We start from the raw sequence: 27,819 nt of genomic DNA on the forward strand, positions 1-27,819 counted from the left end.
CGGGATACGACGGACTGCACTGCGCGGAGCGGAGCGGCGTTGCGTTCTCTTCGGGCTTTTCCTTTTTTTTTTAATTTTTAATTTTTTTTTTCGCATTTTTTTTTCCCCGCATTTTATTTTTACTGCATTTTTTTTATTTCGGCGTTCTGCGTTGTTTTTATTATTGCTTTGGGGTTTTTTTTTTTTCCTCCCCCCGGCTTTTTCGCTGTTTCGTTTTTTCCCCCCTTCTCATCGCCGCCTTCTTTTAATTCCTCCCCACCCGTCGCTTTTTTCGCTGCCGAGGACTCCCCTCTCCCCCCCTCCCCTTTTTTTTTTTCCCCTCCCCCCTTCCCCCCCCCGTTTTATGCCCGGGCGCTGCCCCCCCGCCTCGGCTCCCCCGTCCCCATGGCTCCCTGAGCCCCCCCCCCTATGCCCCCCGCCTATGCCCTCCCCGCTGGGCGCTCCCCATCCCCTCCGCCGCCGCCTTCCCCCATGGTGCGGCCCCGCCGCGGGCCGGGCGCTGCGGGCGGCTCCGGGGGCGGCGGCTCCGGGGGCGGAGGCGGCGGACGGGCGATGAGGAGATAGAGGCGCGGAGCGGAGCGAGCCCCGGGCCGCCCTCGTATCGTATGTTCAGGTCCAAACGCTCAGGGCTGGTGCGGCGGCTTTGGAGGAGCCGCGTTATCCCGGAGAGGGACGGAGGAGATGGGAACGGCCAAAGCTCGGAGCGAAACGCGACGGCGGTGACGGCCGAGGGACAGCGCATGGCACAGCCGCGCCGGGCGCAGGAGGGCGAGGGCCGCCCGGTGCGCTGCTGCCTGTTCGCGGAGCGGCCCGGCCCCGAGCTCCCTCCTCCTCCTCCTCCTCCTCCTCCTCCTCCCGGCGGTGCCTCTCCCCCCGGGCCGGGCGGAGGCGAAGCGCGGTCGCGGTTGGTGCTGCTGGAGCGGGAGCTGAAGGCCGTCACCTACGCGCTGCTGAAGCGGCTGAAGGAGCGCTCCCTGCACAGTTTGCTGCAGGCGGTGGAGTCCCGCGGCGGCACTCCGGGCGGCTGCGTGCTGGTGGCCCGCGGGGAGCTGCGCCTGGGGGGCGGCCAGGCGGCCCCCCCGCACCTGCTGCTGGGGAAGCTGTTCCGCTGGCCCGACCTGCAGCACCCCGCCGAGCTGAAGGCCCTGTGCGAGTGTCAGAGCTTCGGGGCGGCCGACGGCCCCACCGTGTGCTGCAATCCGTACCACTTCAGCCGGCTCTGTGGGCCAGGTGAGCGGTTGGGGGGGGGAGGGGAGGATGGATCGCCGGCCGTGTTCGGGCGTTGGGAGAGGATGCCCCGCTTAGGACTGTAGGAGATGGATTTTCCCCTCCCCCACCCCGCTGGGGGACGTGGGGCTCCATAGCCTCTGTTTGGGACTGGGGGAGGTGTGGGGCCCGGGGAGGTGAGGCCCTCCTGTTTGGGTTTTGTGCACATGAGGAGGGGATGGGCCCCATCTGGGACTGGGGGAGGGAGGGGGGCTTCGTTTCTTTCAGTCTCCAACTGGAGAGACCCCAGTCTGGAGGCCTGCAGAAGAGGTCCCCGAGTTTGGGATCGGGGGCCTTAACTGGGTGTTGCTTTAACTGGGTGTTATTCTGGGGACTCGGGGGAGATGGGCATCCCCCATGTTTGGGGTAGGGGAGATGAAGCTCCTCCGTTTGGGAGCGTGGGGAGGGGCATTCTCCCCATATGGGGACGTAGGGAGAGGATGCCTCGTGTGGGCCTTGAGGAGATAAGGTCCCCCGGTTTGGGGGCATGTAGGACAGACCCCTCCACGTTTGGGGCCGGGGCACCTCCCTGAGGGAGACCCCGCGTTTGATGTTGTTGGAGGTGCAGTCCCTCCTGTTCGGCGCTGGGAGAAAGGAGGAGGGGGTCCCCAAGCTCGGGGGCAGAGGAAGCGGAGTCTCCATGCTTCGGGGCGATGCTCGGAGCTCGCAGGGTCCCGCGGTCAGGGAGCGCACTACGCGAGCGGGGATCCCAGCGCTGCTTTCCCTTCCAGGAGCGGTGGGGGGGGGGAGGGGGAGCTCCTTTCCTTTGTTTTGTTCTTTCATTTTAATCATATTTCTTCTTTTTTTCCCTTTTTCCCCTTCCCCCCCCCTTTCCCCCGGGTTCCCCCGCCACGCGGGGCCGTCCCCCGCCGCCCTCCCGCCGCCGGCGCCAGCCTGGCTCCCGCCTGGCTCCGCTTATCGCGCCCGGGCGGTCCCCGCCGCGCCTTAAAGCCGCAGCGCCCCGGGGCCGTGGGGCCGCCGCTCGGCCCCGCGTGGGGCTCCGGTTTTTTTAATCAACTTCTCTTTTTTTTGTTTCACCCCCTCATGTTGAGACCCCCGGAGGACCCTCCTCCGCGTCCCCTTTTGGCCGCGAGATTTATTTCTATCTTTTGCAACGCGGAATTGTTCCTCCCTTTGCATCCTTTGCTAGAAAGAAACTTCTGTGCTCTCTTTCAGCCGGAGTCTCCGGGCCGCTTTCCTGAAGCGTGGTGCAGCAGCAGCATCCGCTTCTCTTATTTTGGGGGGGGGTTGGGGCTGCTGAGCCCCGACGAGCGGAGCACCGTGCTGCAGCCCGCAGGGTTCTCGCTGCACGGCCCGGCAGCAGCGTGGTGTTTTCGGGGGGCAGTAGGTGGCTGCAGCGCAGCGCAGGGGGATGCTGAGGTCGTCGTTAGGGCCGTAGCCCCGAGGGCTGTGCGGGGTTACGCGGTGGGGTCGGGGTTGGGAGCCGCACCGAAAGCGGAGTGCGGTGCGATGGGGTGGGACGCGGCCCCTCGGGGCTCGTAGGGCTTCACTCGCGCTGACGCTCAGCTCTGTTTTCCCAGAGTCTCCGCCGCCTCCCTACTCCCGGCTGTCTCCTAACGACGAGCAAAAGCCACTGGGTGAGTGCTGCGCTCCTTCCGGCCGCGCAGGGGACGGCCCCGCGTGCTGGGGCTGCTCCTTGTTCCTCGGCGGGCGTCAGCTGACGAGCTTTGTGAAATTAATGAACGCCGTTTATCACAGCAAATTGCCGTGCCGACGCACGCACGTTTTCCGAAGTAACACGCGGAGCTATTTTTAATGAAGGCGTAATGAGAGGTGGTGGTGCAGCGCGGGGTCTGCTGCCCTTCCTGCTGCGCGGGGGGGAAGGGGGGGGTGCGATTTGCTTACCCCCAGATGAGTTTGCAGAGGATGCAAAGTAACAGCGAAAGCAGCTTGGGTGCGGGGGTGCGTGCAGCCCTGCTGCTGCCTGGCGCTGTGTGCTCGGCAGCCGCCTCCTCCTGCTGTAAATCAGGAGCAAAGGGACCGGGGTTTGTGGTCAGGATGCAGGGCTGGGCCCCGCGCCTGGGTGTGCTGGGGATGCGGGAGTTCAGGAGGGTGCAGAGGATGTTGGTTGGGTTGGGGAGGGTAAGAAGGGAAAAAAGGGGGGAGAGATAAGCCCAAAGAACTCTCATCCATCCCTGCTCCCCCTCTCCTGAGTTAAATCCCAGCTGGAATTGCTTGGGAGGGATGGGGGGCAGTGGCACTCGGCTCCGTGGGCTGCGGGGCTGGGAAAATAATGGTTAATCTTTGAGCAAACAGTTGAGCACTTAATTAGAGGGGTGTAAGCAAGAGAGAATAACAAAGACTCTTAACTTGTTAAAACAAAGTTTCCTTTGCTTCAGCAAAGAGGAAGGAAGGAAGGAAGCAAGAATAAACAGCTTCAAGAATTTTAATGGTGATAATTAAGTATAGTAACTATGAATTGTTTAGAGGCTTAATGTAACCTTATCCAGTAAGCACCAAGTTCCTACTTGTTGGATCAGCCCGACTGCAGCTCTGTCTGTGGCTGGGGCAGTTGGGGCGTTGCTGTGCGTGGCGTGGGGCTGTGGGGGCTCTCGAGCACAGGAGGACTAAAAGGGCCCCTTTGGGTTTGTCTCTTTGCAGATCTCTCGGATTCCACGTTGTCTTACACTGAAACGGAGGCGACAAACTCTCCCAACGTCACGCCTGGGGAGTTCTCAGGTTGGCAGTGCTCGGGGGCAGCGGGTGTTGCGTCCTCGGGGTGAATGGGGGGAGAAAGGAGTGGTGGGTGCTCAGATGTTTGGGGCCCTCACGCTGGGATGGTGCTCGTGTTGCAGACATCTGCACGTGGTCGCTGGTGTGGTGGCAGCAGCAGATGGCACTGCTCTGGTTGTCCTGTTATGGTTGGCTGTGATGGTTGCTGTGGTCTTTCTGACCATGAGAATACCACAATTCCATGCAGTTGGTGTTGTGCTACCTGCAGCAGCTCCACGTCAGGTTGGGCAGAGCCTTGCTGGGTTGGGTCTTGCACTGTGGCACCCAGAGCTGGCTTTGCCCTCCTGCAGCAGTCTTGGGCCGTGGCTGTCACTGGTATCTGGTGGCACCTGGGGGAATGCTTGTGCTGCTGCACACAGTGGGCAGCCAGGAGGGACCCACTGTGGGGTCAGCCCCCATCCCCGTGCCAGGGGTTTGGTGTGGGGCAGAGCTGGGGTCATGATGCTGATGTCTGTGGGGGTGCTGAAGCAGATGGCACCACCACGTTGCTGTGGGGAGCACCGGAGCAGCGTGGTGTGGCACGTCCCTGCGTCACGGCGTGTTTCCCGTGGGGGGGTTTCTCCCCATAAGGGCCCCCATCGCAGTGTGTGTGTGTTGGTTGCGTGCTCGGCACAGCCTGTGGCTTTTGTTGTAACCTGATCAGAGCCATTAATGACAGCAGCCGAGTTCTAAAAGCAGAAGTTCCTGAGGATGTCATGGTTTAGCTGCCATCGCACGGAGCTCTTTATGGGACATCTGGTGGGTTTCGGGGAGAGAGGAGAGACTTTAACTCGACTTGAACAATGCAATGATAACATGTGACTGGGACCTTATGAAACCAGATCCCTGCTCTCCCCCGGTGTAGTTCCAAATGGTGCAACTTTTAATAAGAGTCTGGGGCTGCCTGATTTATTTGTCCCCAGTGCTCTGATTGCTGAAAGAGGATAAGAGCTGCGCTGGAGTTAACCCATGTGTGTCAACGCCGGAGGGAATGGAGCTCTCAGGTGTGGGCACGGTGCTGTGGTTCTGTGTTGGTTCTCCTTTGGGGCTGTTACGGTGTCAGTGTGCAGCGTGGGCATGCAGTTCTCGGTGTGCGCTGAGGGATCTGAAAGTGCGTTTGAACTCTGGTTCCAAAAATAAGTGAATTTTGGACCTAGCGCGAGGCCGCTGCTATTTATTGCTCCAGCTTTGATCATCAAAAAGGCTTTTCCTACAAAAACCACAGAGTTCAATTTTGGATAACAAAGAGCCCCATTCTTTCACTCGTTTACTTGATGAACTCTCCGAGGCAGGAAGTGTTAGGGTGAAAAAAGCTCATCTCTGTGATGTGTGTAGGAATTAAAGGTTGCTCTCTTTGAAGTAGACCTTCCCAGCACAATAATGCTGCTCTTAATACCTGGAGAAGCCATCAGTGAGCTGCCAGGCTGTGCTGGGATGGGACCAGGTGGTTCTGAGGACAGGCACTGTCCCCAGGTGTGCTGTAGTCCTCAGCTTTGAGGTCTCCCATGCGGTGCTGGTGCTGCAGGCACTCGGAGGTGGATCCTGTTTCCCAGCCTTGAGGGTGGTGGTGTCACACCAGAGTGGTTCCAGCCCATGCCTGGGGACACATTAGGACCGATCTGGCTGTTCTCATGGGACAGACTGCAGGAGGAGCACTGGTTTATGGAGAGGGTTCTTGGGGTCTGGGTGCTGTCAGTGGGCAGGCTCTGGGGACAGCAGGGCACTGCTGGTGTCACACTTGGGGATACCACAGCCCCAAATGATGCTATTGAAGACCATAGAAGATCCCCCAGTGAGCAGCGTGGCTCTGCCTTCCTGGTGGGCTAAGCCCTGTATGTTGGTAAAGATGCTGAGGCGTTGGCATCCTGTAGTGTCATTCATGGTGGTGGTGAGTTCTGATGCAGGCAGCGATGGCAGTGCAGTGGGATGCGGTCCCCTTGCGAGGACAGCGTGCTGAGTTGGCCATGGTGCAGGGCTGGGTCCTCCTCTGGAAGCTGTGGGAGCAGACAGACACGTTGGGGCACTAGTGTTCTGAAGGGAAATGGGGAGAGTGGCACTGCAGGATGGTTTGGAGTCATCTCGTTCAGCCCTTTGAGGAGGAGTTTCAGCCCTGTGGGGCAGGCTGGTAGCATCTGTAGGGTGAAGTGGGGTGTGGGTGGCATGGGAGAGAGGAGAAGAGCCAGGACTTTAATGGGTAAGAGCTCACTGACATCTCTCGTGCCCAAGGCTTGGGGAGCTGGAGAGCTTTGTGGATGGCAGTGGGACATGGGGCCGTCCCCATGCCCCTGAGGTGGCCATGGAGGGGACACTGGGGTTTTCCTGCTTCCAGCAGTGTGTAGGATGAGCTCAAGGAAGCATATTTTCAAACCCACTGAATGGAGAAAGTGAATGTCTCTCTTCCTCTCCCCCCCCCAGAAATAACAGGCTGCGAGGATTTATGCTAACAAGGAAATTTATGAAGATCCTCTGTGTTAGGAATAGGAAAGGAGGGGAAAGAAAAAAAAAAAAAGGCTATAAATATGTAAGGCGGATGTGTGTGGAAACTGGGCAAACATTGCCCTTTCCAGGCTGGGGGAGGGACTGTGCCATTACCACTCGGAGGAGAGGTGATGTTTTTCCCATGGTGACTTCTGCTGGGGGGCACCGGTGGGGACCTGGCGCTGGGCTCCTCCTGCCCCCATCCTCCTCGAGGCAGAGCCGGGCGCATGTAATCGCAGACAGATGTTTGTTTGGGCCAGCAGTGCTTTTGGTTTCCTTTTTCTTCCCTATTTAACTGGAGGCTCGCTGGCGTGTCTGCCGCGGAGCAGTCTGTAACAATCAGGGTTTGGCGCAGAGCTTTCCTCGTCGGAGCAGCGCGCGCGTTGCCAAGAGCTACTTCTTTGATGCAAAAAAATACATCCTGGAGGTGCTTTGTCAGATGTTTTTATATTAAACATTTTTCCTCCATACTTCGAGTTTGCCAACGGGAAATAAAGCGCATCTATTTTCCAATGTGCTTTGGAGAGGAGCTCTGGGGAGGTTTCTCCGCGCGCTGCTGCGGATGCTCGGGTGCGACGCAGCATCTTTCCCTGCGTAGCACCCCCGTGAGTTGGGACTGTGGGGAGCTCAGGGAGATGCCCTTCCCGGGGAGGGGATGTGAGGATGGATGGTCCCGCAGCTGATCGGGCTTCCCGTAATGCAGGGATGATGGGTGTGCTCCCTCCATCCACTGTGGGGATGAAGACTTTGGGGTTTCCCACTTGCACCCTTGGAGGCTGTGGTTGACCCATTGGGTGAGTGCTGAGTCTGTTCCCTACAGAGCCTGGCCCCGTGCCCCCTGCATCCTGCACCAAGGGTGCAATTCCAGCAATTGCTGTGGAGCTCTAGAGGGGTTTTTAAGGCATGCGGCACCTGTGTGGGTGACGTCCTGCAGGTTGTGACTTTGCAGTGCGAGGGCTTTGATCCCCAAATTAACTGAGAGCTGAGCTAGGTTGGGGATGCAGGTGGGGGAATGAGTTTTGTGGAGGCTGATGAAGTGCTGGGCTTTGGCTGGAGGTGGGAAGAGGGATTTGAGTGCGAGGAAAGGTCAGTTTGCTCAGTGGGAAATGATTGTTCTTGGGGCGTGCAGCGTGACAACGCTCTGGCCTCCCAAAATGTTATGGGCAGTGACTGAAGGTCTGGGAGCGATGCACTAGTGACACTCCAGGTAAATGCAGTGGATTGCAGAGCTGGAATCTGCCTATTGCCTTGCTTCCCATGGAGCAGCATCCTTCCTCTGCTGCCATTCCTGCTTCAACCTTCCAGCACAGCACTTGGAAAAAGCACGGACGGTTGGAGACGTGAGTATTCCAGAAGGACAGAACAAGGGAACAGCTGGAGCCCATCTGCTGCACCACAGGTGGAAGAAGGGCGGTCTCACCTGGCTTGGGCCTTGTGCATAATGCAGAGACTGTGGCTGCACTGCAGGTGTGCATGCGTGCAACTCCTCAGGACGTGAAGAGCAATGCTCGCAGTGCAGCTAATGGGATGCTGTGGAGTGAATGCAGCTGGGGTGCTGCAGGAGCAGAGACATCCTTCACCACCCCAACCCTGCTGGGATGCTGCGAGGTGAACCCAAGGGAGCAGGGAGCAGTCTGCAGGGTGACAGCACACGCACTGGAGCAGCGTTTTGCTGGGATCCTTGCATTGGATTTTGCATTTCACACCATCATTTGCAAAGGAGGGACGTTCTCATCTCTCCATCTGCCCTTGCCTGGACCGGGCTGTTTGCAAGCTGCTGGCGGGGCCATTCCGACATGCAAGAGCTTGGAGCAAGCACAGCACCCGATAAAACGTGTTTTTGTCTGTGGTTTGTGAGTGGTTGTGATGTTTGGCCTTGAATCACAGCGCAGTCGCTGCCTTCGCTTCTCCGAGCACCTTAGCATCGCGCTTCACAAAAAAAAAAAAGAAACATCAGGAAGTGAGTGAGTTACTTAAAAGTAAATTAGTTTAATCTTTGTAGCCAAAACACCACATTCCTGCTGCCTATTAGGAGCGGCGTATGGCTTTCTAGGTAGTAAAAGTGCCTTTGATGTAGCTCGGGTTGTGTCTCTGGGCAGCGTGTATCTGATGGTCCGGCTTTGTTTGAACTCTGCTCCTGCAGGGGCTCGCTGGGTCCTGGACACACTGTATTTATGACCTTTGAAAGCGGCGAATGTTTTGAAGGGGAATTTTGGCTGCATATGGGGACCTGCAGAGAGAGGCAGGCATTCACAGTTACAGTCATAGGGGTTTTTTTTTATTTTTTGTTATTATTATTTTTCTTTGCGTGGCACTTTGATGAGCAGGAGGTGTTTATAGGCTTGATTCATAAGCGAGTTGCGAAGGTTTTCCACGGAAATAACTTATTAAATCCGCGGGGTTGAGCGAAGCGATTGAAGTCCATGGGCTGTGTGTGCATCAAAGGCTGCTCCTGTCCTCCCTGCTCTGTGCCTCTGGAGGATGCTCACAGCCAAGCCGGGGGCTCGGGGCACCTGGTGAGGGGGGGGGAAGGAAAAGAATGGGGGAGGACATTGGGTAAAACATCACCTGTCGTTCAGAGCTGATGGGGTAGACCTGCCTTGCTGGAATGCTGCTTGTTGGTGTGCTCAGAAACTGGTCCCTTCCTGCTCCCAGCCAGGCTGCACAGTGCTGTGTGGCTGCTGCTGTCTGCTCGGCCCCTCCCAGCTTTAGAAAGCCCAGCAGCATCAGTGCAGCTGTACTGCAGAGCCCAAAGACGCTGCTGGTCCTTGCTGAGCTGGAGGTGGGAGCTGTCCCTGAGGTTACCAGACCCAAATTCTCTCATAGCACAAATCCATGGGAGAAGCCTGGCTGCAGCACTTCCTGAGCACTTGCTGGGATGCCTGCAGCCTGTAAAAGCCCGTGGCCAAAGCCTGCCAACAAGTCACATCCCCAAAAAGACAAGAAGAGACTCAGTAGAAACTTCTGAATCTTACAGAAGGTATTTCTGTTGTCGCTTGGGTTTGGTAGGGCTGCGTTAGGGCTGCGTCTTCGGAGCTGGTCCTTGCCCTGAGCACTCACATAGCTCCTGTTAGCTGGGGCTGGAGGAGGAGCTGGAGGCATCCCACTGCAGAGCATCCCCAGTACTGCAGTGCCTGCATCCCATTGTGGCAGTCCCGTTGGGAACCTCGTCGCTCCCTCACGCACAGAGCTGTGGTGTTGGCTGGGAAGTGTTCCTCACTGCAGAAAGGTCCCAGACACTGCAGCATCACTTTTATCTCTATATTCCATTAGAAGGAGCAAAATGTGCCAGCAGAAAGGCTGTTTTTCAGCTCTTTCCATTTATTAAGGTCTCGTTTGCTGAGATTTTTCCATTCAGGGAGCCAGAGAATGTTAAAGACTTTTTTTTTTCCTACAGAAGTTGGGTTTTTTTGTTGTTGTTGTTTTCAAACTGCTTTACTCTTTCACACGTAGTGGTGCAATTTGCTGTTGGTCTAATTTAGTGAACAACAAAATGCATTTAGTGGTTTTCAGGGGAAGCAAACACTGCCCCAGGGGCTGTGAGCACCCCGGGCTGTGCTGCGTGAACCAGTGCCGTTGTGTCCTCGTTCCCATGATGGCTGTGTCTGCCCCGTGTGTGGAAATGAGATGCTTCTCAGTGGAAGGTCAGTGGAAACCATGGCTTAACTCTGCACAAAGGGACGTGGGGGTTTGCACAGTGCTTTGCCTTGCACGCACTGCTGTGTGTTGCTGTAGAGTCTCAAAGTTCACAGAATGGAAACAAATGGGTAAGGAAAGATCTCTGCTTGCTGCTCACTCAAAAGTGTGAGTGTGCTTTGAAATATCACCCAGGCATCAGTGGCTGTACCCCATGGGCTAGTGCCCATGGCATCCTCCTCTTGGGTGCTCCCAGTCCCCAGTACAGGTGCTGTGGCCCTGCTGGGTTGGTTCGTGTTGTTCTGACTTGTCCAAAAGGTTCTTGTTAAAGCTGAATCCATGGGGATCCGTCCTTGCACTGTGCTGCAGTGCAGGGAGCAGCTATTGGTGGGGAGCCCTGGGTGTGTTCCCCACCATTTATCTCAGGAGAGTGCACTTTGAGATTACATTCCCGCAAAAAAACAAAGAAGTTGACAACCAAACAACAACAAAAACGTTATGAATCAACTGGGAAGGCAGTAAAAATGAGCAGGAACAAGCTCATTTCAATAGGAACGGGTTGGCTGCTCTGCTGGCTGCCAGCCGTTCCTGAGCCTGGCGTGGTGCCGGCGAGCAGGGTCCAACATGCTGCATCCTTCCACCCTCCTGCTGCTGGAAACAGTCGTGACTTAACACAAATAAATAATGCTCTTGTGGAGTTCATTTTATGGTTGGGGCCTAGAGCTGGGCAAGGGTGGCAGCTCTAGGGATGGATGTAGGATGTGGCTGGGGGGTTTTCCTCCATCCCATAGGTTCCTGCAGTGCAGGTGAGGATGTGTGTGTGCTGTAGCCACGTGTTCTGTCTGCTTCCCCAGCTTCATGGCAGGCAGAGCTGCTTTGGCTGCCTGTGCCCATGGAGGGCTGTTGCAGGAATGTTGGTGCAGGAAACTGATCTGAGGATGGTTACTCCAACCAAAGAGGTTGGAGCAGTTAGATGTTGGAAGAGTCTGCCCAGAGAAGTGTCCAGAGGCACTTGGAAGTGTCCCAAGGCCAGATTGGATGGGGCTCTGGGCAACCTTGTGTGGTGGCAACTGTCCTTGCCCGTGGTAGGGGTTGGAACTGGGTGGCCTTGAAGGTCCTTTCCAACCCAAATGTTCATGATTCTGGACCAGTGATGCTGCATCCACTGGGGGACATGGAAGCCCAGGGTTGCTTAGTGGTGAGCAGATGGTGGCTTGCTGTAGAACCAGGCACCGGCACAAATCCTTTTACCTTTCAACCCATCTTCAAGTACAGCAAGAGCTTCCCAACGCAGGAATCCATGCTAGAATTTCACTTGCTCTGGGCTTTATTTGGAGGCTTGCACAACGTTGTTGGAAGCTGATATCCAACATCATCCCCTCGCTGCCCATCAGCAAGGCACAGCCCATTGACAGCTGCCTGGGAGCATGTCCCTGATCCTTCCACCCAGCCCCAAAGGCGTGCAGCCTTACTGTGCAAAAAGAGAGCTCCTGCTGAGCTGCACATCGCGTGTGATGTGAGCTGGGGATCGGTGGAAACTTCCACTCCGGAGGAGCTGAAGGAAATTCCTCTGTGAGTACGAAGTAAGGTAAAGATCCTATGCGCATCGTGAGTTGCTTTTCCCCCCATTGTTGAGCTATTTTAATGAAAGGGAAATGTCAGCAAAAGTGGGGTTTGTTTTTTTTAAAGAAGAGAAAAACAAAAATGCCACTCACGGATCGCTGGGATTTGGAGTAAGAGTGCTCTGAGAGGAAAAACGCGAGACCTTGGTCATCTGCAGCTGGTGGCAGCCACCTGTGGAGAAGACCCTCTTCCACCTGCAGTCATCAGTGTGGGCCTTCAGAGCCGGATTGAGGTCAGCTGTGTTGGAATGGAGTTGCTGGTTGAGGCTTTTAACATTTCGGGTCGTGGCGAATCAGTTCTGCTTTTGCTGCACTGAATCTGTTGGTGAAAGAAGTATGGGTATGGGTCTGTCTGAAGGGCTTTGCTTCAGAGACTGCTCAGTGCCTGGAAGCACAGCCTGCTGCCTTCGTGGAGACCCACGGGGAGGGAGAGCTGAGCTTGGGTTTGGTACGAGGCAGCTGGGCGCCTTCTGGAGAGCAGTGTCTGCAGTGGGGTGATGCAGAGTGCTGCTGGTGCCTGGGGCTGCTCAGCCTGCCCTGGGCACGGGGGGGATGCTACAGCCTTCATGCAGGCAGGTGCATGGAGATGTATATTCGTGCCTACCCAGCTTTTAATTATGCCAGGCAGGACTTGCATGTGAAACTGGGCATTCCTCATGGAGATGAACAAGTCTGTGAGGTGCTTGTGGTTGGGGGTGCTCAGCAAGTGCTTCAACCCCTCCCATCCTTCAGCCCTGCTCTTGCAGCATCCTGCTGCCCCACAGCCCCTGGCTGCAGCCCTTCCATCACTGCTGGGCTTGTTTCAGTCAGCTGCAGCACCTTTGATGTGGTACTCCAGATGAATTTGGTCCTGAATCCATTCCCTCCTGACCCCCCTCTGTTTGCTATTGAGTAAGTTCCGTGCTGTTTGAGTTAGGAGCTGGTGGGTTTTATGCTGTTTGTGGTAAAGACCATTTTGTAGTGGAAGCAGAACCAGCCTGCATCACCACATCGTGCCCTCAGCTTCCTCTTCCCGTGGCCTCCAGGAATTTTGCACACCTGGGTCATGCAGACTGTAGCTTGAGACAATCATTGGGGCATCCCATTGTCCTCATGTAGGGCTCTGGGTGCTCATGGGGCATGCACAGGAAAGAAAAAAAGAGCCTGTTTTTAAAGGAGGAAAATGTTCCAGGCTGGCTCAGCCCTGCTGCAATGAGAGGCCAAGTTCTCAGCACCTTCAGTCAGTGCTGGACCAGGACCGTTGTTTAACAGCAATTGGGAGCACTGTCTCGTGGGCAGAAATAACGTTGGTTGTTATCAAAGTTGAGTTTCACACTGTCTTTTTCTTGGTCTGATTTCCATTGCAGCCTTGACCCCCTCAAGCAGATGTCCAGCTTCTCCTGCTCCTGATGGTTTTCCCAGCTGTGTTACATAACGTGTGCTCGTTTGGTTTAGCAAATTGGTTGTGAGCAGTGTCAATAACTGCAGATACACAGAAGTGGGGATGGGCTTGAGTTGGGTTTTAGGGCCTTTGAAATGAGTGATGCCAGGATAAATAGGGAGTATTGTATGGGGCCACTCCAGCGATCAGCTCAGCACAGTGAGGGCAGAGCCACCTGGGGACCCTTGGCACTGAGCAGGGCTCATGAAGACAAACAGCCCTTTTGGTTTGGGATTTTTGATGATGATTATTATGTGGTGGTTTCCTTTTTCATCTTAATGATGGATTTACAAACAAAAACGGGCAGAATGGCTGCCGACAGCATGTGGGGTTGCTCTTGCCCACTTGCTTTCTATCTTTGAGAACTCTGATAGGAGAGATCCTTTCCCAGTGATGGTCAGCCCTTACATGGGGTCTAGGAGAGGTGGACTCAGACTCCACCCCTTCTGGTCACACAGGTGAATTACCTTCACCTTTGCTCCCATGGTTGACTCAGTGCTCACCTCTGATCATCAGTGGTTGAGGCCATGATTCAACAGTTCCCATACGGTGATGAACTCCCTGCTGTCCTGGGGAGCTGTGGGGAGCAGTTTGCCTCACTGAGGGCACTGGGGTGTGGTGAGAAATGAAAGCAAACAGTGCTTCCAGAAACGCGAGGAATGCAAAAACGTTTAAATGATTTAGTAGGAGAAAACTTTATTTAAACATTGAATCGAAGAGCACGCTTTCATCTTTAAACCATCAGTGTTTGAACTTCCATCCAAGTTTTTTTTTTCTTTTTTTCCTGGGCTTTCTTTGCACTTTGTCATCTGCAACACAAAGCTGTGCTTTGCAAAGCGAAGAAACTTCCAGTTCCCCGTTTCCATTTGTTGTCGTTGCCTCAAACACACCTAAATTACAGTGGAGAACTGCTGCGTGTGTTGCTCCCCGGGTTAGTTGGGAGGATCTGCATTTATTGGGAGAATCTGAGGTAGAAACCGCCGTGTCCAAGCAAACCTCATAAAACTGCTCTGCATAGTGTGTATGGGAACCACCCTGAGCACGGATGCGTCACTCGGCGTGATGTTTTTTTTCCATCACAAGTGAATGCTCACCTGTGAGGAGGCATCTTGGGTGCTGTGCAGGCAGAAATGTGGCTTTGGGTCGAAGCTGCCAACCAGGGAGAGAGGAAAGCGCTTCGTTCTTCAGGAGGGTGCACAGCAGGCTGGTTTGGATTTACACCATTTTTGTCCATGCAACATAAAATCCAGCGTTGTGTTTCAAAGGGAGGAATCTCAGTGCTTCTGTCCACGGTGTGGGATGCTATGCAGCAACTGCAAATGGTTTTGTTTGGGGGTTATCACAGAACTGTGGGAGTTGGAAGAGACCTCCAGAAATCATCAAGTCCAGCCCCCCTGCCAAAGCAGCTCCCAGCCCAGGTTGCACAGGTAGGGCATCCAAGTGGGTCTTGAATGTCTCCAGAGAAGGAGATTCCACCTCATCTGTGTGCAGCTCCAGTGCTCCGTCGCTGCACTGTGAAGAAGTTGCAGTGGATAGGCACGCTCCATTTGAAGGTGAAGGTAGTTATTTCCTCCTCTTTTTGGTGCTGGAAAGACCCTGAGCTCCATGGTGCCTTCATCCCAAGCAGCGTCGTGGTCGTGCCCTCCCAGCCCAGGGTCGGGTGTTAGTGTGGGAGATGTCCCCCATTTGTGTCCCTAAAACATCCCAGCATGTGCCATGCTGACGGCCTGTCGTGCTCTGCTGCTGAGATTTACGCTTCCTAAGTACACTGTAAAAAATTTATAAAGTAGCTTAAATATTTACAGACCAAGCATTTAAGGAAATTCTGTTATGTCTCCGAAGGAGCTGCTGCTCCTTTGGGCCCATCAGACCACAGTGGTGGTTTTTTGTTTTTTTTCCTAATTGTCTGACCTCCAGGAATTTTTTTTTTTTCACCTCACTGTTTTTAAGCAGACAAACAAATGGAAATTCATGCACAGGAACCTATAAATAATGTTAATGGCCTGGCTTGCATCCTCCAAAGTCAGGAAATGAAGAAGCATGGTGGTGGGCTGGCCCTGGCCAGGGCAGGGAGGAGGTGGTAGATGAGGAGTGGGCATTCCAGAGGGGTTCTGTGCCCGGGTTGGGGGATGAGGGCAGCCCAGGTGAGGAACTGCACCTCCAGCAGCAGGGCTTTGTATGGGACTTAGAGCCCTTGTGGCTGCAGGCTGCCATGGGGAGGCTGCAGGGCCATGATGGTGTAGGCTGCCATGAGATGTCCCCTCGCATCCTCTTCTCAAGGCTGAGCAAACCAAAGCTCCTCAGCTGTTCCTCACACGCCTTGCCCTCCAGATCCTTCCCTGTCTTTGTTGCCCTCCTTTGGAAGCTCTCTCATACCTTTCTGTCCTCCCTGTGTTGTGGCATCCATGCCACACTCTGCTGGGCCACCCCAGGCAGAGCAGGGCCGGATCGAGCTGGACCGTGCCCCAGGGCAAGCTCTGCAGCACCGCGCTCTCTGCCTGCCTTGCCTCTTGACTTCCCCCATCCTTTTGCCATCACATTGCATTTTGCAGGCGTGCAGCACAGCCCTTTTCATCCCAGCCCTGGTGCTGGCAGCCCCTTGCGGGTGCTCCCCGGCAGCACTTCCCGAGATGCGTGGTTCATTTCTTTTCCTCCTGCTTGCACAGCGAGCGGATGTTTAGATCCGAAAGGAAATCAGCTCGCTGCTCCGCGTGCAGCAAACAGCCCTTCAAAATAACTCCAGCTTCACCGTGCCAGAAAAAACAGCGGGGCCAAAACGTCGCAAGAAAAGAATTGTGCCTTCTGTGAAAGCTCTCCTCCTCTGCTCCAAGTCTGCCTATCGGGCCTGTTGTCCTTAGGCTTTGTTTCGAGGCTGTTGTTTCCCGTGAGCTGTTGTTTCCAAGGCGAAGGGGTTTGGCTTGTGCTGGATGCCAGATTTTGCCAGTTGCAGTGCTGTGTCCGGGTTACTTCCTTGGATGCAGGAGCTTTTGGGTGGGACATCTTAATTTCTCCATGTCGATTTGGAGTCAGCTCTTAGATTGGTGCTGTGCTGGGGTCACCTTGGGCAAGGTGGCCCTGGGGGACAGTGCTCCCCAAGATGTCCCTGGTCCCCGCAGGGTTCCCTCTCACAGGGGATTTTTTTTTGGCCAGAGCTGTGGGAAGAGCACAGCCTATCCCAAGTGAGTCACCCTGGGCAGGAAAGGCACTTGGCAGGTTGGGAAAAGTGGCTGGGAGGGCAGGCGATGCCCTGCGTGCTCCCTGCCCGCTCCCAGCATCCTGAGCCACCGGTACCCAGCGTGGGACGGGCTCCAGCCCCAACGGGATGGCTGAGGTGGGCAGTAGAGGCTTTGCTTTTAGGCTTTATTTTGTTTTTTTTTTCCCTTTGGAAATGCAGCCTCTTGCAGTCATGCAGTCACAGTTAAAATAAGGTTTAAATTATGGGGCTGGCTGTGGCTTTTTCCCTTTCTTTCAGAATTTTTGCCAACTTGCAATTTACTTAATGAAATCCTGCTATTTCGTTTAACGGGGATATTTTTTGCAGATGTTGATTTAACCCAGCTTTATAAAATATGTGAACTGTGCAGTTTCTTTCCTATTTTTAACAGTTTAAGGATTGGAGCACAGCAACACGACACAGTTTTTAGCGTCGATAGCGTGGTCTGTTTGTGCCACGCGGAGGCTGAGGGTTGAGGCTGAGGCTTCCCGCGTCGCTCCTCCCCGTCACAAACAGTCTGAAGTGTTGCAATAAAGAGCAAAGCGATCCAAAGTAGGAAAGCATCAAGGGTTGAAAATCTGCTGCTCCGTGAATGCATTTCTGCAAAAAATCTGAGTCTGATTTTACACTCAGGTTACTCTTCAGGTGGTTTTGAGCGGGGGTTTCTTTCCATCCGAGTGTGTATTTTGTATAGATGAGCTCCAGGGGAACAGAAAGAGCAATGAGTCTCTTTGCAGTGGTTGACAGGCTGTGTTTTTAATGTATTTCCCCAAAAAGCCTCACTTTATAGCTCGATTTCCCCGGAGGGGAGAAGGGAGAAGTATTCTGCATTCCTCCATTAGCACTCGGCTGAGTGTGGGGCGTGCATTCTTGAGCTCATTAACCATAACGAAGCGCTCCCATGCCCTAGTAGTCTCCCTGTTTTTGATTTACCAAGAGCCTGAGCTGCTCTTCTTCCATTTTTTCCCCATGAAATGGGGATCTCACTGATGGTGGTGCTGAAAGCAGTGCACCTCTCCCACCACAGCATCTCCCGGCCGTCTTTGCCCATCCACAGGCAAGCAGGAGTGTAGGGCTGCCTGGGATTCGTGAGGCAGGACAGGATGCATCCCACTGGCTTGTGTGTATTTTGGTTTTTTTCTTTTTCTCTCTCTTTTTTTTTAAAGAAACTGTGGTTTTCCTTAATGAAAACAAGTCCTGCGTGGCCAGGGAGGGTAATGAGTGTGAGTCACCTCCGCTCGCCCTGAGCAAACCCTCAGTGAGGGAAGGGATGTCACTGGGAGATGCCTTTGGGGACTCAGAGAGGCTCTCGCTGTGCTGCCAGACCTGTGGGTTTCTTGAAACAGGAGGCAGGAGCAGCCCCGGCAGCATCCCCGCTGCTGGGATGAGGGACCAGCACAGAGCTCAGACCCCGAGATGCTTGAGTCATTGTTTAGTCTTTGCTTGAAGTGGGAGCAAGAGCCTATGGATGCTGGCCACGAGCGTGTTGGTGGAGCGAGCCGCTAGCTGCAGGGAAGGGCTGGAATAGCCCCAGAAAATGTTTACACATCAATCCGTGAAGCAGCTATCGGAAAATCTGGCTGTGTGGGGGCAGGCACACGCACGCAGCCCTCTGCACGTCCCTCCCTGTGCCGGTGTGTGGGTGAGGGAGGGCAGGAGCCGTCCCCATCACCCTCACTTTGAGTTTTATCTCCACCAGGTAACAACCCCAGCACCTTCCCATCAGGTTTTACCCCTTCAGCTCGCACACAGCTGGGCTTGTTTCCTTGCAAAATGTGGGCACCTCAGATCCTTTTAATTCTGCAGCAAAAGCTCAGTGAGAGGAGAGGAGGCCCGGTCTGGCGAGGCTGGCTGAGCCGGCGAGGCTGGGAGCTTTATCTGGGAAAGGATCTTGGGCTTCGGCCAGTGAGAACAAAGCCTGAATTTCCATTCCACTCTCAGCCCCTGCCTGGTTCCCATATATGTAAGGGCACTGGAAAAAAAGGAAACCTAACAACCTATACAGAGTCTGCTGGGGGGAATTAGGAGGGCTGCAGGGAAGTGAAAATCAGAGCCCTTTTGGGGGCGGAGGGTGGGCTGGGATGTGGGACTTGCAGCATCAGGTTTTGGGGGGAAAACATAAGTTTTTTGTTCTCCCAGCGCTCCCAGGTTGGGATCTGGGGGCTGTGCAGGGCCAAACACTGCTCCCAGCATCTCTTTCCCAGCCCGTTGGGAGGAAAACACTTGGGCTCCTACTCGTCACCCTCAGGGAGCCTCCCCAGCTTGTTTCCGAGGTTGGTGATAGTTTCCTGCAGCTTTCACAGTCCTTGATCCATGCTGTGGGGCTGGCACCCAACCGACAGACATCTGCAGTGCCCAGCACCCCGGGGACGCCGCTCGGGGCTGCACAGTGACCTCGCTTTGGCCAAATCAGGGTGGCCTTGGTTTGGGTGTTGTTTTATTTCCATATCCCCTCTGTTTGTTTGCAGGCGTCACAGTGATAGAGGTGGAGCGGACGGGGGCTGCGCTCACCCTGCAGCACAGTTGGCAGGCTCTTAAAATAAAGCCAGCAGAGGTGTTTGCCTTGGTTTTGCTTTAGTTCTCACTGGGAAGTATCCCCACTCGTTCTGGTTAGGAGAAGCAGAAAAGTGCTGCAAAGCTCTTGCATTGGCAGCTGGTTTTGTTTGCCGTGTCCCATGCAAGAGCTTTGGCCCACAGGGCTGAGCTTGTTGGCATTCTGGGGGACCAGGAGGACCAAGCTGGGGGAGACATTGGGCTTTGACCTCCTGGAAAGAGCAGATTTTTTTTGGGGGGGGGAAGGAGTTGAGCTGGAATATGAGGCCGGTGGTGGTGGGAGATGGATTTCACCTGGTGTGGCTTACGCAGGGTGCCCAGGTATAGGCATCCATCCATCAGAAGGATTATCCAAAAAAATGGCTTCCGTAAAAACATCACTGGTTTTCTTAAGTTGTGACAGCTTAGGTTGGAAGGGACCTTAAAGGTCATTGAGCTCCAATCTCCAGTGGGTAACGGCAGAGGGTTACGCACGCAGCATCTCACACAGTCCTGCTGCTGCGTGAGGAATTACAGTGAGTGCAGGGCATGGGAAGGTTGGAGCATCCTCAGAGGCCCTCGTCCGCCCCGGTGCTCTCACCACATCAGCATCCAACTTCCCAGAGCAGCTCCGTGATCCGGTGCTGCAGCTGTTATGGGTGGGAAGCCCCTGCTCTGCTGCTGCTGGGAAGCGGGCAGCGCTCGGAGCCGGTCGTGGAGCTGCGGGCTCTGCCTGAGGGGCACGGCAGAGAGTGATTCCCATTTCTCTTCAGAGGAACCTAGTAATTAGTTTTTGCTTTTAAAGTGCTTTGAAGCTCTCGAGTGAAACTGCTCCACAAGCAAAAACTATTATTATTCATGAACGCCCTTTTCCAGAATCTCTGTTCTGCGGGATGCTCCGCGTTGCAGCAGTTTCCAGCTCTGGCCATGGAGCAGATGATTTTCCTCCCCAGGAGCATCGCTGGGGATCTGTGAGAGCATCAGGAGCTGCTCTGACATTGCCAATCCCCAAAGCCAGCAACAGAAATGGGTTTGAAAGTGAGCAGGGCTCATCGGGGCTCAGGATCTGCCGGATTTTGCATCCACACTCGTTTGGAGAAGATGAAAACTTGCAAGTGCTCGACCTAAGAGTGAAAAAATAAAAAGGGTTTTCTTTTCCCCATTTTGTCACAGCCTCTCAGACCCCTTCCCTACAGCAGGCCCTGAGGGAGTGAGGCTTTTGCCCTCGTTTGAGTGCATTTTGTGCTGGTACAGCAGATTGGTCCGAGCAGCCCCTAACCCTGAGATTCACAGGACTCCGGCGTACCCAAGGCTGGCTTCCAAAAGAGGGGGAATCTCAGCCAAATTTCAGCTGATGACAGGTCTGGTGCTTTCATAATTGGCAGCAACTGCAGGTGATTACGTTTTGGGGCTGCTTTTGAAGAGGTATTTACATTGTGGTGCTGACTCCTGCGTGCCAGGCACAGCACGGCCGCGTGCACAGCCCAGGAGCCGAGGTTACGCTACTGATACCTCCCAAAATGTTCCCCTACAAAGTGATGCATAAAAGCATCAGCGAAAAAAAATACCAGTGGTACTTACAAAGGTGTTTTTTTTTTTTTTGATACTGTGCAGGGGAACTGGAAAACAAAGACAAAAAACTCCTAAAATACCTTAAAACACTGTCTGGAGCGTGTATTTAATGCACAGGGAAAGTAGATCAGAAAGAAACCATTTGGATTTAGCTTGAACATAACTGATGGTGCTCACAAATCCCAGGGCAGAACTAAACATGGCATGTGCTTTTTCTTTGAAGGATATAAGAAATTAGCATGAGCTGATGATTTTACAGAGTGGTTTCTTTTATGCAGAGAAAATAGTTTTCATCCCCATCCTTGGCGTTGGCTCCTGTCCTGTGTTGTTTTTGTTTCCTGGGCTGCCATGGAAATGTCCCCCCTTCCCTCCAGCCCTCTCCACACGCCTCATCCACTGGCTCCATTGCCCGCCAGACCCTATTTTTTGAACTAATTTAATTAATTAACCCAGCACAAGTGTTCTTCTGAGTTAATCATCTTCTGGGTTAACGAATTAAATCGGCTCATGAAAGAGGTTGGGGGGCACCAAAGCTCTGGTCCAAGGTAAGGGCTGGAGGAGGAGGAAATCACTGGGACCTCCTCTGGGGATGGAGGAGTTGGGTCCCTTTTGGCCACGATGGTGGTGGCACCAACTTAATCACAGTAGGAGATCACACTCTTACTTTATTATAGGCATGAGCGAGGCTGGAGTTAGATGTCTGTGCCAGCCCAGCAGACAAGCAGCCTGGCATACAGCTTGGTGGTTTTCATCACAGAGAAGGTGTAGTGTGCTGTGCCTGTGAGTGGCTGTGGCTGTTGGCTGGACACCTTTCCAGGGAGCGAGTTGGTCTGGATTGGAGCTGGGATATTCAAGCACCTTTTGCTGATTTCTGGACATAAAGGAGAAGGTGCAGGAAGAAGCTGACAACTGTCCAACCTCCTGCTGCCCCCCAGCTGCCTTCTCCTGATGCAGGCTCATTGTTCTTCAGCTTCTTGACTCCTCCAGAGATGGACAGAGCTGCCCTTGTCCTCACGTGGACTTCTGCTGGCAGCAGACCCGCTGCCTCCCCACCGCAGATGTCACTGGGCCACCATGGGATGGCCGCTTCCATCTGTCTGCAGATGGACTTTGGACATTGCCTTAAATACATATGGTAGAGTTAACGTTGGAGTGCTGCTGGCCAGAAAAGCTGGGAAACCATCTTCAGAATCCCATCCCAGTGATCCCAGTGAGGGATGGATGGACAGGGGACAGTTTGCCTGTCCCAGCACGGGCATCCTGCTGCACTGCTGGCTGCAGCCCTGGGCTCGCAGGGGGCTGGGTGACACATTCCAGCTGAAACTTGTAAGGCTGAGGTATTTTAAGTATATTGGCTTAGCGAAAATGGTTGTGAGCTTTGCAGGGGCACATTGACAATTAATTTTTTTTTTTTTTTTTTTTTGCAGGGCCATAAAAATTCCATTTATGCTGTGGAAAGTTTTAACCTCTTCCTTACCCCAGGAGCTTGTTTCTAAGGGCATTAATCAGGGCTTTGTGCTGATGGCTCCCCGGTGAACTGTTAAAAGCTTTTTGGGAAATGTGTGTGTTCCTCGTGCCAGGCTTTTTATCTGGACCTGGTTCACGGCGAGCCATCCTGCTGCCATGTGCTGGGCTACAAACACGTTCCTGGGCTGCAGCAAAAAAAGGCTGAATTTGTAGCTAATAGGGCTTAAGGTGGGATAAAATGGTGGCAGGAGTTTGGCCACTGAGCATCGGGTGCACTTGAGCTCTGGGGCTGCAGGAGTGAGTGGTTCAGGAGTGCTGCAGAGAGGTGGGACGTGGGACACGAGCTGAGTCCTGGTGACACATGGGAGTGTCCCACTTGTCCCCTCAGCAGCCAGCTGGGGCTCCTCCAGGTGCCCAGGCATGCATGGAGTCCCCGTCGTGTTTGGAGTTGGCAGAGAGTTTTCTTTGCATGTGTTCCTCTCTTTGACTTGCCAGTGTACCTGGAACAAGCCGTGAGCAGGATGGCAGCAGGGGGGAGGCTGCTGCTCTTGGTGGGCTGCGTTTGGAAAACCAACCTATGTGATCTGGGCAGAAATTAGAGTGTTCCTCAAAGCACTGCAGCAAGTGAACAGAATAGCATGGCAGCTGCTGGGGGTGGTGCTTGGGGCAGCTCGTGCACCACGTCCTTTCTCACCCCTCTTTCCTTATTTGCAGCAATATATCACTGGGGCCCCGTTGTCACCAGGTTTTCTTAGCAAGGGCTGATGCAGCAGGGTGGCTCCGCATGGCCCACGGTTCCCATCCAGCCCTAAGTGCACCATCAAGCAGCAGGCAGAGCTGCACAGCGTTGTGCTGTGGAAAAAAAACCAAAACATCCCTCTTGTTCTCTCTCTTAAACTGCTCCGAACTCTCTGAGCAGCATCGTGTGCTGTCCCATGATGAACACCCCAAACCTCCACTTACTTTCTTCACCTCCACTCTCCGCGGGGAGCGAGCACAGCGTTTGCTTTCTGTGTGCACTCTCCTACCTGGCTCCCATTTGCCCGAGACCGTTTCCCCCACCAAGTCCTGCTTTTGATTCCCCGTCTCGCTTCCTATCTTGTTTTTTTAATCTCAGATTGTTTGAATTTCCTTCTGGATGTGCCTGCTGCAAGGCAGTGCTGCAGCAGAGGAAATGGTGACTGGGAGGAACGAGCCCGTGAGTAAACAAGAGCCAGAGCTGGAGCGTGTACGTGGGATGGATGGAGGTGGCTTTGATGGGGGAGATAGCCCTGACGCCAGCCAAAATGTGGCTGCGAGTTGGAGCTGCCTGCGATGATAGTTGTTAAAAATGCAGCGTGTACCATCGAGGGAGGCACGGCGGGACTCAAATATTTTTCTTTCTCCAAAAGGAGAGGCAACAAGCACGCCTCTGTTCCAGAGGAAAAGGGGAAAAAAAAAGAAAAAAAAGCGTGCTTTCTTGTGTGTGCATAAAGGGCAGCGTGGAAAAAGAGGAGAAAAAAATGGCATATTTATTTAAGTGGCAGAGGGCTTGCTTTTCTGCCGGCCGCCCCTGCTGTCTGCTGAGTGGTAGTGGCTAATAGCTGGAGGCGAAACTAATACTTGGCAGTGGATAAGACACAGCACAGGCCCCCTTGTACGAGGGGCTTGCTAAAGTGCTTGCTTTATGTCAGGGCTGCAAGATGAGTTCATCTTTCCAGGGTTTGTTTGAGTGCACCAGGAGATAAAAGGAGGTGAGGAACCCAGCCCGGCACCGGGACGGTCCTTGGGCAGAGCTTCTCCAATGAGACCGAGCTATTTCCTCCCAGACTGTTTGATTTGTGTGCTAACAGGACGTCTCATATTTTAGATGCATTGAAATATAGGGTATTAAAAACCTTCCCCCTTTTTTTTTTGTGCACAAGTGTATGTTGGCATCTTTACCAAAACGTCTGTCAATTCCTGGAGAGCAGATGTGGCACTTTGGGGACACCCAAAGGTAGATGCACTGCAGTAGGTGATGCTTTTCTCTTCACAAAACACCAGGGGAACCACCTGGGGACGTGGTCTAGTGAGGGACATGTGGAGTGGGTGTGCTGGGGTTGGGTTGGACACGGTGTTCTTAGTGGTCTTCTCCAGCCTCAGTGATTCTGTGATTCCGTTCAAATGTTCATTGCCAACTGCTCCCCTCGTTAATTCAGTGGGGAAACCTCAGTTTTGAAGTTACCTCATTCTTAAAGGAAGTTTGGAGACAAAGTGGGAGTTTCTAAAAAGCGGGATAAGAAAAGAAAACCTCCATACCTGATGGGCATGTGGGGCTCCATGGAAGCTGGGAGGTTAAGCAGATGCAGAGCTCAGTAATTGCTACCAGCCTTTGGGCCCCAGATGAAAAGCTCCACGCTCCTCTGTGTCCCCTCCAGCAACACTTGGATGGGACAGCAGCAACATTTGGCATTCGTGAAGGGTTTGGGAATGGCACTGGGGGCATCACAGCGATCTTGCGTTCCAGCAGAGCGATGGTTGTGAGTGTTGTGATGAACCTGCCTGTGAAATTCGGGTGCTCTGCATCTTTCCTGCCTGCTCTCTTTCTGTTCTCATCAGATATGAGCTCCATCATTTGATGTCTTGAAATGTGGGATTACTTGCTTTGTAAAGAGCAAAGCACTTTGACATCCGCGTGGTTGTTACTGGTTTTCATCCATGCCAAGCTCTCCGTTTCAGAGGGCTGTGAGATGTGGCTGAGGACAGTTTTGCTTCAGGAATGTTTTAAGTCAGTAAGACTGTTGGGGTCAGGTTTTTGATAATGCCCTAAGTTTGGTAAACGTAGTTTTTGCAACCACTGTAGAAGTGCTGCAGAGACTCCAAAACCTTTCGTCACCACTTCTCAGTGCATCACGTGGGCACTAGGAATCTTGATATTGAACCTCAGTATCCCTAAGTAGAGCCCACTTGAAGCATGGTCCCCATTTTCCCTGGCCATTGTCATCTCTGTTGGATGTGGCTGCAGGGCACACATTCTCCCATGGCTTCAGAAGGCACAGGACATTAGCTCCAATAATAAGGGGCAGAGATGTTTTTTTTTCTCCTGTGTGGCAGATGGACATAAATGCAGGGCTGGAGTCTGTTATTGCTGCAGGATTTCTTCCTCAGTTCTGGAGGAAACAGATATTAAAATGGGGCTTTAACAATGGTTGGAACAGGCGATGGGGGGAAGAAGGTCATCTGGCATTTTGGAGGAGGTTTGGACTGCGTGGAGGGCTTGGTGTGAGACTGTGAGCATTGCCCATGGCCAAGGGCATCCCACCAGTTTTTGCTGCCTCCTCACTTGCCCAATTACCTCACCTCCCTCCCCTTAAATTTGCACAGTTACAACTCAAGTTAAACTCTTAACAAAGCTGCTTAATTCAAAGATCGCTAATGGGGAGGAGAGCCCATTCCCCTCAGGGGAATTTGAGCCTGAAAAGAAGTGGGGCTGCGGGGATGTGCTTGAAATCCTGTGCATCAATGGGGTCTCTGAAGCAAAATAATGGCATCACTCCACGTGTGAGTTAATCAGAGCTGATGGCACGGATGCAGAGGGGTCAGCAGGCCACAGCCGCGTGATACATTGTCAGGGAGCTTAATGCAGGGCTGGCTCATTGCAGAGCTCCTTGCTGAAATCCAAGAGCAGTTTTCTTTTAACTGGAAGTAGGAGCGGTGCTAATGTCCAGCAAGAGGTTCATTTGCCCTCTCCAGGCCCTTGTAGGGCCGAGGTTCCCGTGTTCTTTCTAGAGGCATCATAAATAGTGCAGCGAGCTTAGAGCAAATTTCAGTCAAGCTGTGTCCCTCCCATCTTCCTTGAATATAGTTCCTAGAAAGACAAGATATTTCTTGTTCTGGAGGGAATTCCAATGGCTTTATAGGAGGACATATATAGTTCAGAGAAACTGCTCCCCTGGGGCATGAAATGCCTTCTTGAGTTTCATGTTCCCCGTGGGAACACCCGCATCACAGTCAAAGAATATTACATAGAGGAGATACTGCCAGGTCGTTCATCCCGGTATTTCATGGATGTCCCCAGCACTTCAGCTCGATGAGTGTTGGCCTATGGAAATGAGAGTGGAAGCATGGGATGCTGGAGGAGCTCGGGACCTGCCAGGTTCAGGGGTGGCTGAGCTCCATGGGATCTGGAGGGTGGGCCACTGGATCACCAGACTTTGCTTGTGCCTTCTTTCCTGGAGGCATTTGACACAGTTGATTAAAACACAAGCTTTGCGTTAGAGACGAGCTTTGAGTTGGAGACGTTAGTTGATGATAAGCTTTGGGTTGAAGAACAAACCTTGAGTTGAACTCAAGTTCTGTTCCCACGTGAGCAGAGCGGGTGTGTGGGAGCTGCTGAGCGTTTGCCCTCGATGCCTGCCTTAATCCGAGGTGGTCACAGCAAACCTGACTTCTGCTCTTCTTTCCCCACAGATGCCAGCACGTCGCCCGATGCCGTGAAGAGGAGCCATTGGTGCAACGTGGCCTACTGGGAGCACCGGACGCGCGTCGGCCGCCTCTACACAGTGTACGAACAGTCTGTCAGTATATTTTATGACCTACCTCAAGGAAACGGCTTCTGCCTCGGACAGCTAAACCTGGAAAACAGGAGCGAGACTGTGAGAAGGACTCGAAGTAAAATCGGTTACGGGATTTTACTCAGCAAGGAACCGGACGGTGTGTGGGCTTACAATCGCAGCGAGCATCCCATCTTCGTCAACTCCCCGACACTGGACATCCCCAACTGTAGGACTTTGATAGTGCGCAAGGTGATGCCGGGCTATTCGATCAAGGTGTTTGACTACGAGAAGTCCTGCCTCTTGCAGCACACGGCCGAGCTGGATTACGCGGACGGGCCCTACGACCCCAACAGCGTGCGGATCAGCTTCGCCAAGGGCTGGGGGCCGTGTTACTCGAGACAGTTCATCACATCTTGCCCGTGTTGGCTGGAGATCTTGCTCAGTAACAATCGATAACAGTCAGCCTCTGACGAAAGGAAATCAAAAAAGAAAGACACAGACTATCCCAAATATCATCTACCTAGATTTAATATAAAGTTTTATATATTATATGAAAATATATATTATACTTGTAATTATGGAGTCATTTTTACAATGTAATTATTTATGTATGGTGCAATGTGTATATGGACAAAAAACAGAAAATGCACTTTGGCTTATATAATTCTTTCAATACAGATTTAAAGAAAAAAAAATTATACAGCAAAAATAGGAGAGAAAAGCCCTAATTTTGATGTATGGTTTTTTTTGAAATATTATTAATACCCAGACAGAAAGCTAATACCAGTCACTCATTGATAATAAAGTATTCGCATTATAGGGGGGTTTTTTAATTGTCTTTTTTTTTTTTTTCCTGACTGATGCTCAGAGCAGCATTTGCTCATGCGCTCTGCAGTCAGGTGGGATTTCCAGAGGGGTGACCACTGTCTCCCATCTCAGCCAGGCCCTCACAAAGCTGTACGTCAGTCTTTGGCAGGCTGCAGTTGCCTCCAAGAGGAAGGAAATGACAAAAATGAGGATGGTTTAAGAGAAGGGAGCAAGTGGAAGGTCAGAGGGAAAACTCCCGTAGCTGGGATGAGACAAAATGTGATGGAGACATGGTAAATAGTTTGTGTGAGTCCGATGGGCTACAGTGCTGGTGTGAGGAGCAGAGCAGACCGTGGCCCTAAAGGCTGCCCACTAGGACCAGTATGCACAGGCATCACCCCGCTGACTCCAGTACCTGCCAGACGTGTTCAGTGGTTGAGAAACCAGCGGTGGTTTGGGTGAACTCAGCATTGGGTGGATCCTCAATTGGAGACACGACAGCGTGGGTATGTTGGACAGTGCCTGACCTCGTGTCACTAGTGAAGTCTTTCTGTG

At 53.3% G+C, this 27,819-nt stretch overlaps 1 protein-coding gene across 1 annotated transcript; it reads left to right on the forward strand.

The window, feature by feature from the left end:
* Positions 1 to 372: 372 nt before the first annotated feature.
* SMAD6 (SMAD family member 6) lies at positions 373 to 27,276 on the forward strand. Its single transcript, XM_065734090.1, has 4 exons — positions 373 to 1,230; positions 2,808 to 2,864; positions 3,889 to 3,966; positions 26,372 to 27,276. Exons 1-4 carry the CDS (start codon positions 606 to 608, stop codon positions 26,911 to 26,913), a joined length of 1,302 nt encoding a protein of 433 aa, XP_065590162.1. The 5' UTR covers positions 373 to 605; the 3' UTR covers positions 26,914 to 27,276.
* Positions 27,277 to 27,819: the final 543 nt, after the last annotated feature.

The sequence above is a fragment of the Cyrtonyx montezumae genome, unplaced genomic scaffold (genome assembly GCF_038088225.1).
Source record: "Cyrtonyx montezumae isolate F1298 unplaced genomic scaffold, pur_monq_1.0 scaffold_17, whole genome shotgun sequence".
NCBI classification, from domain to species: domain Eukaryota; kingdom Metazoa; phylum Chordata; class Aves; order Galliformes; family Odontophoridae; genus Cyrtonyx; species Cyrtonyx montezumae.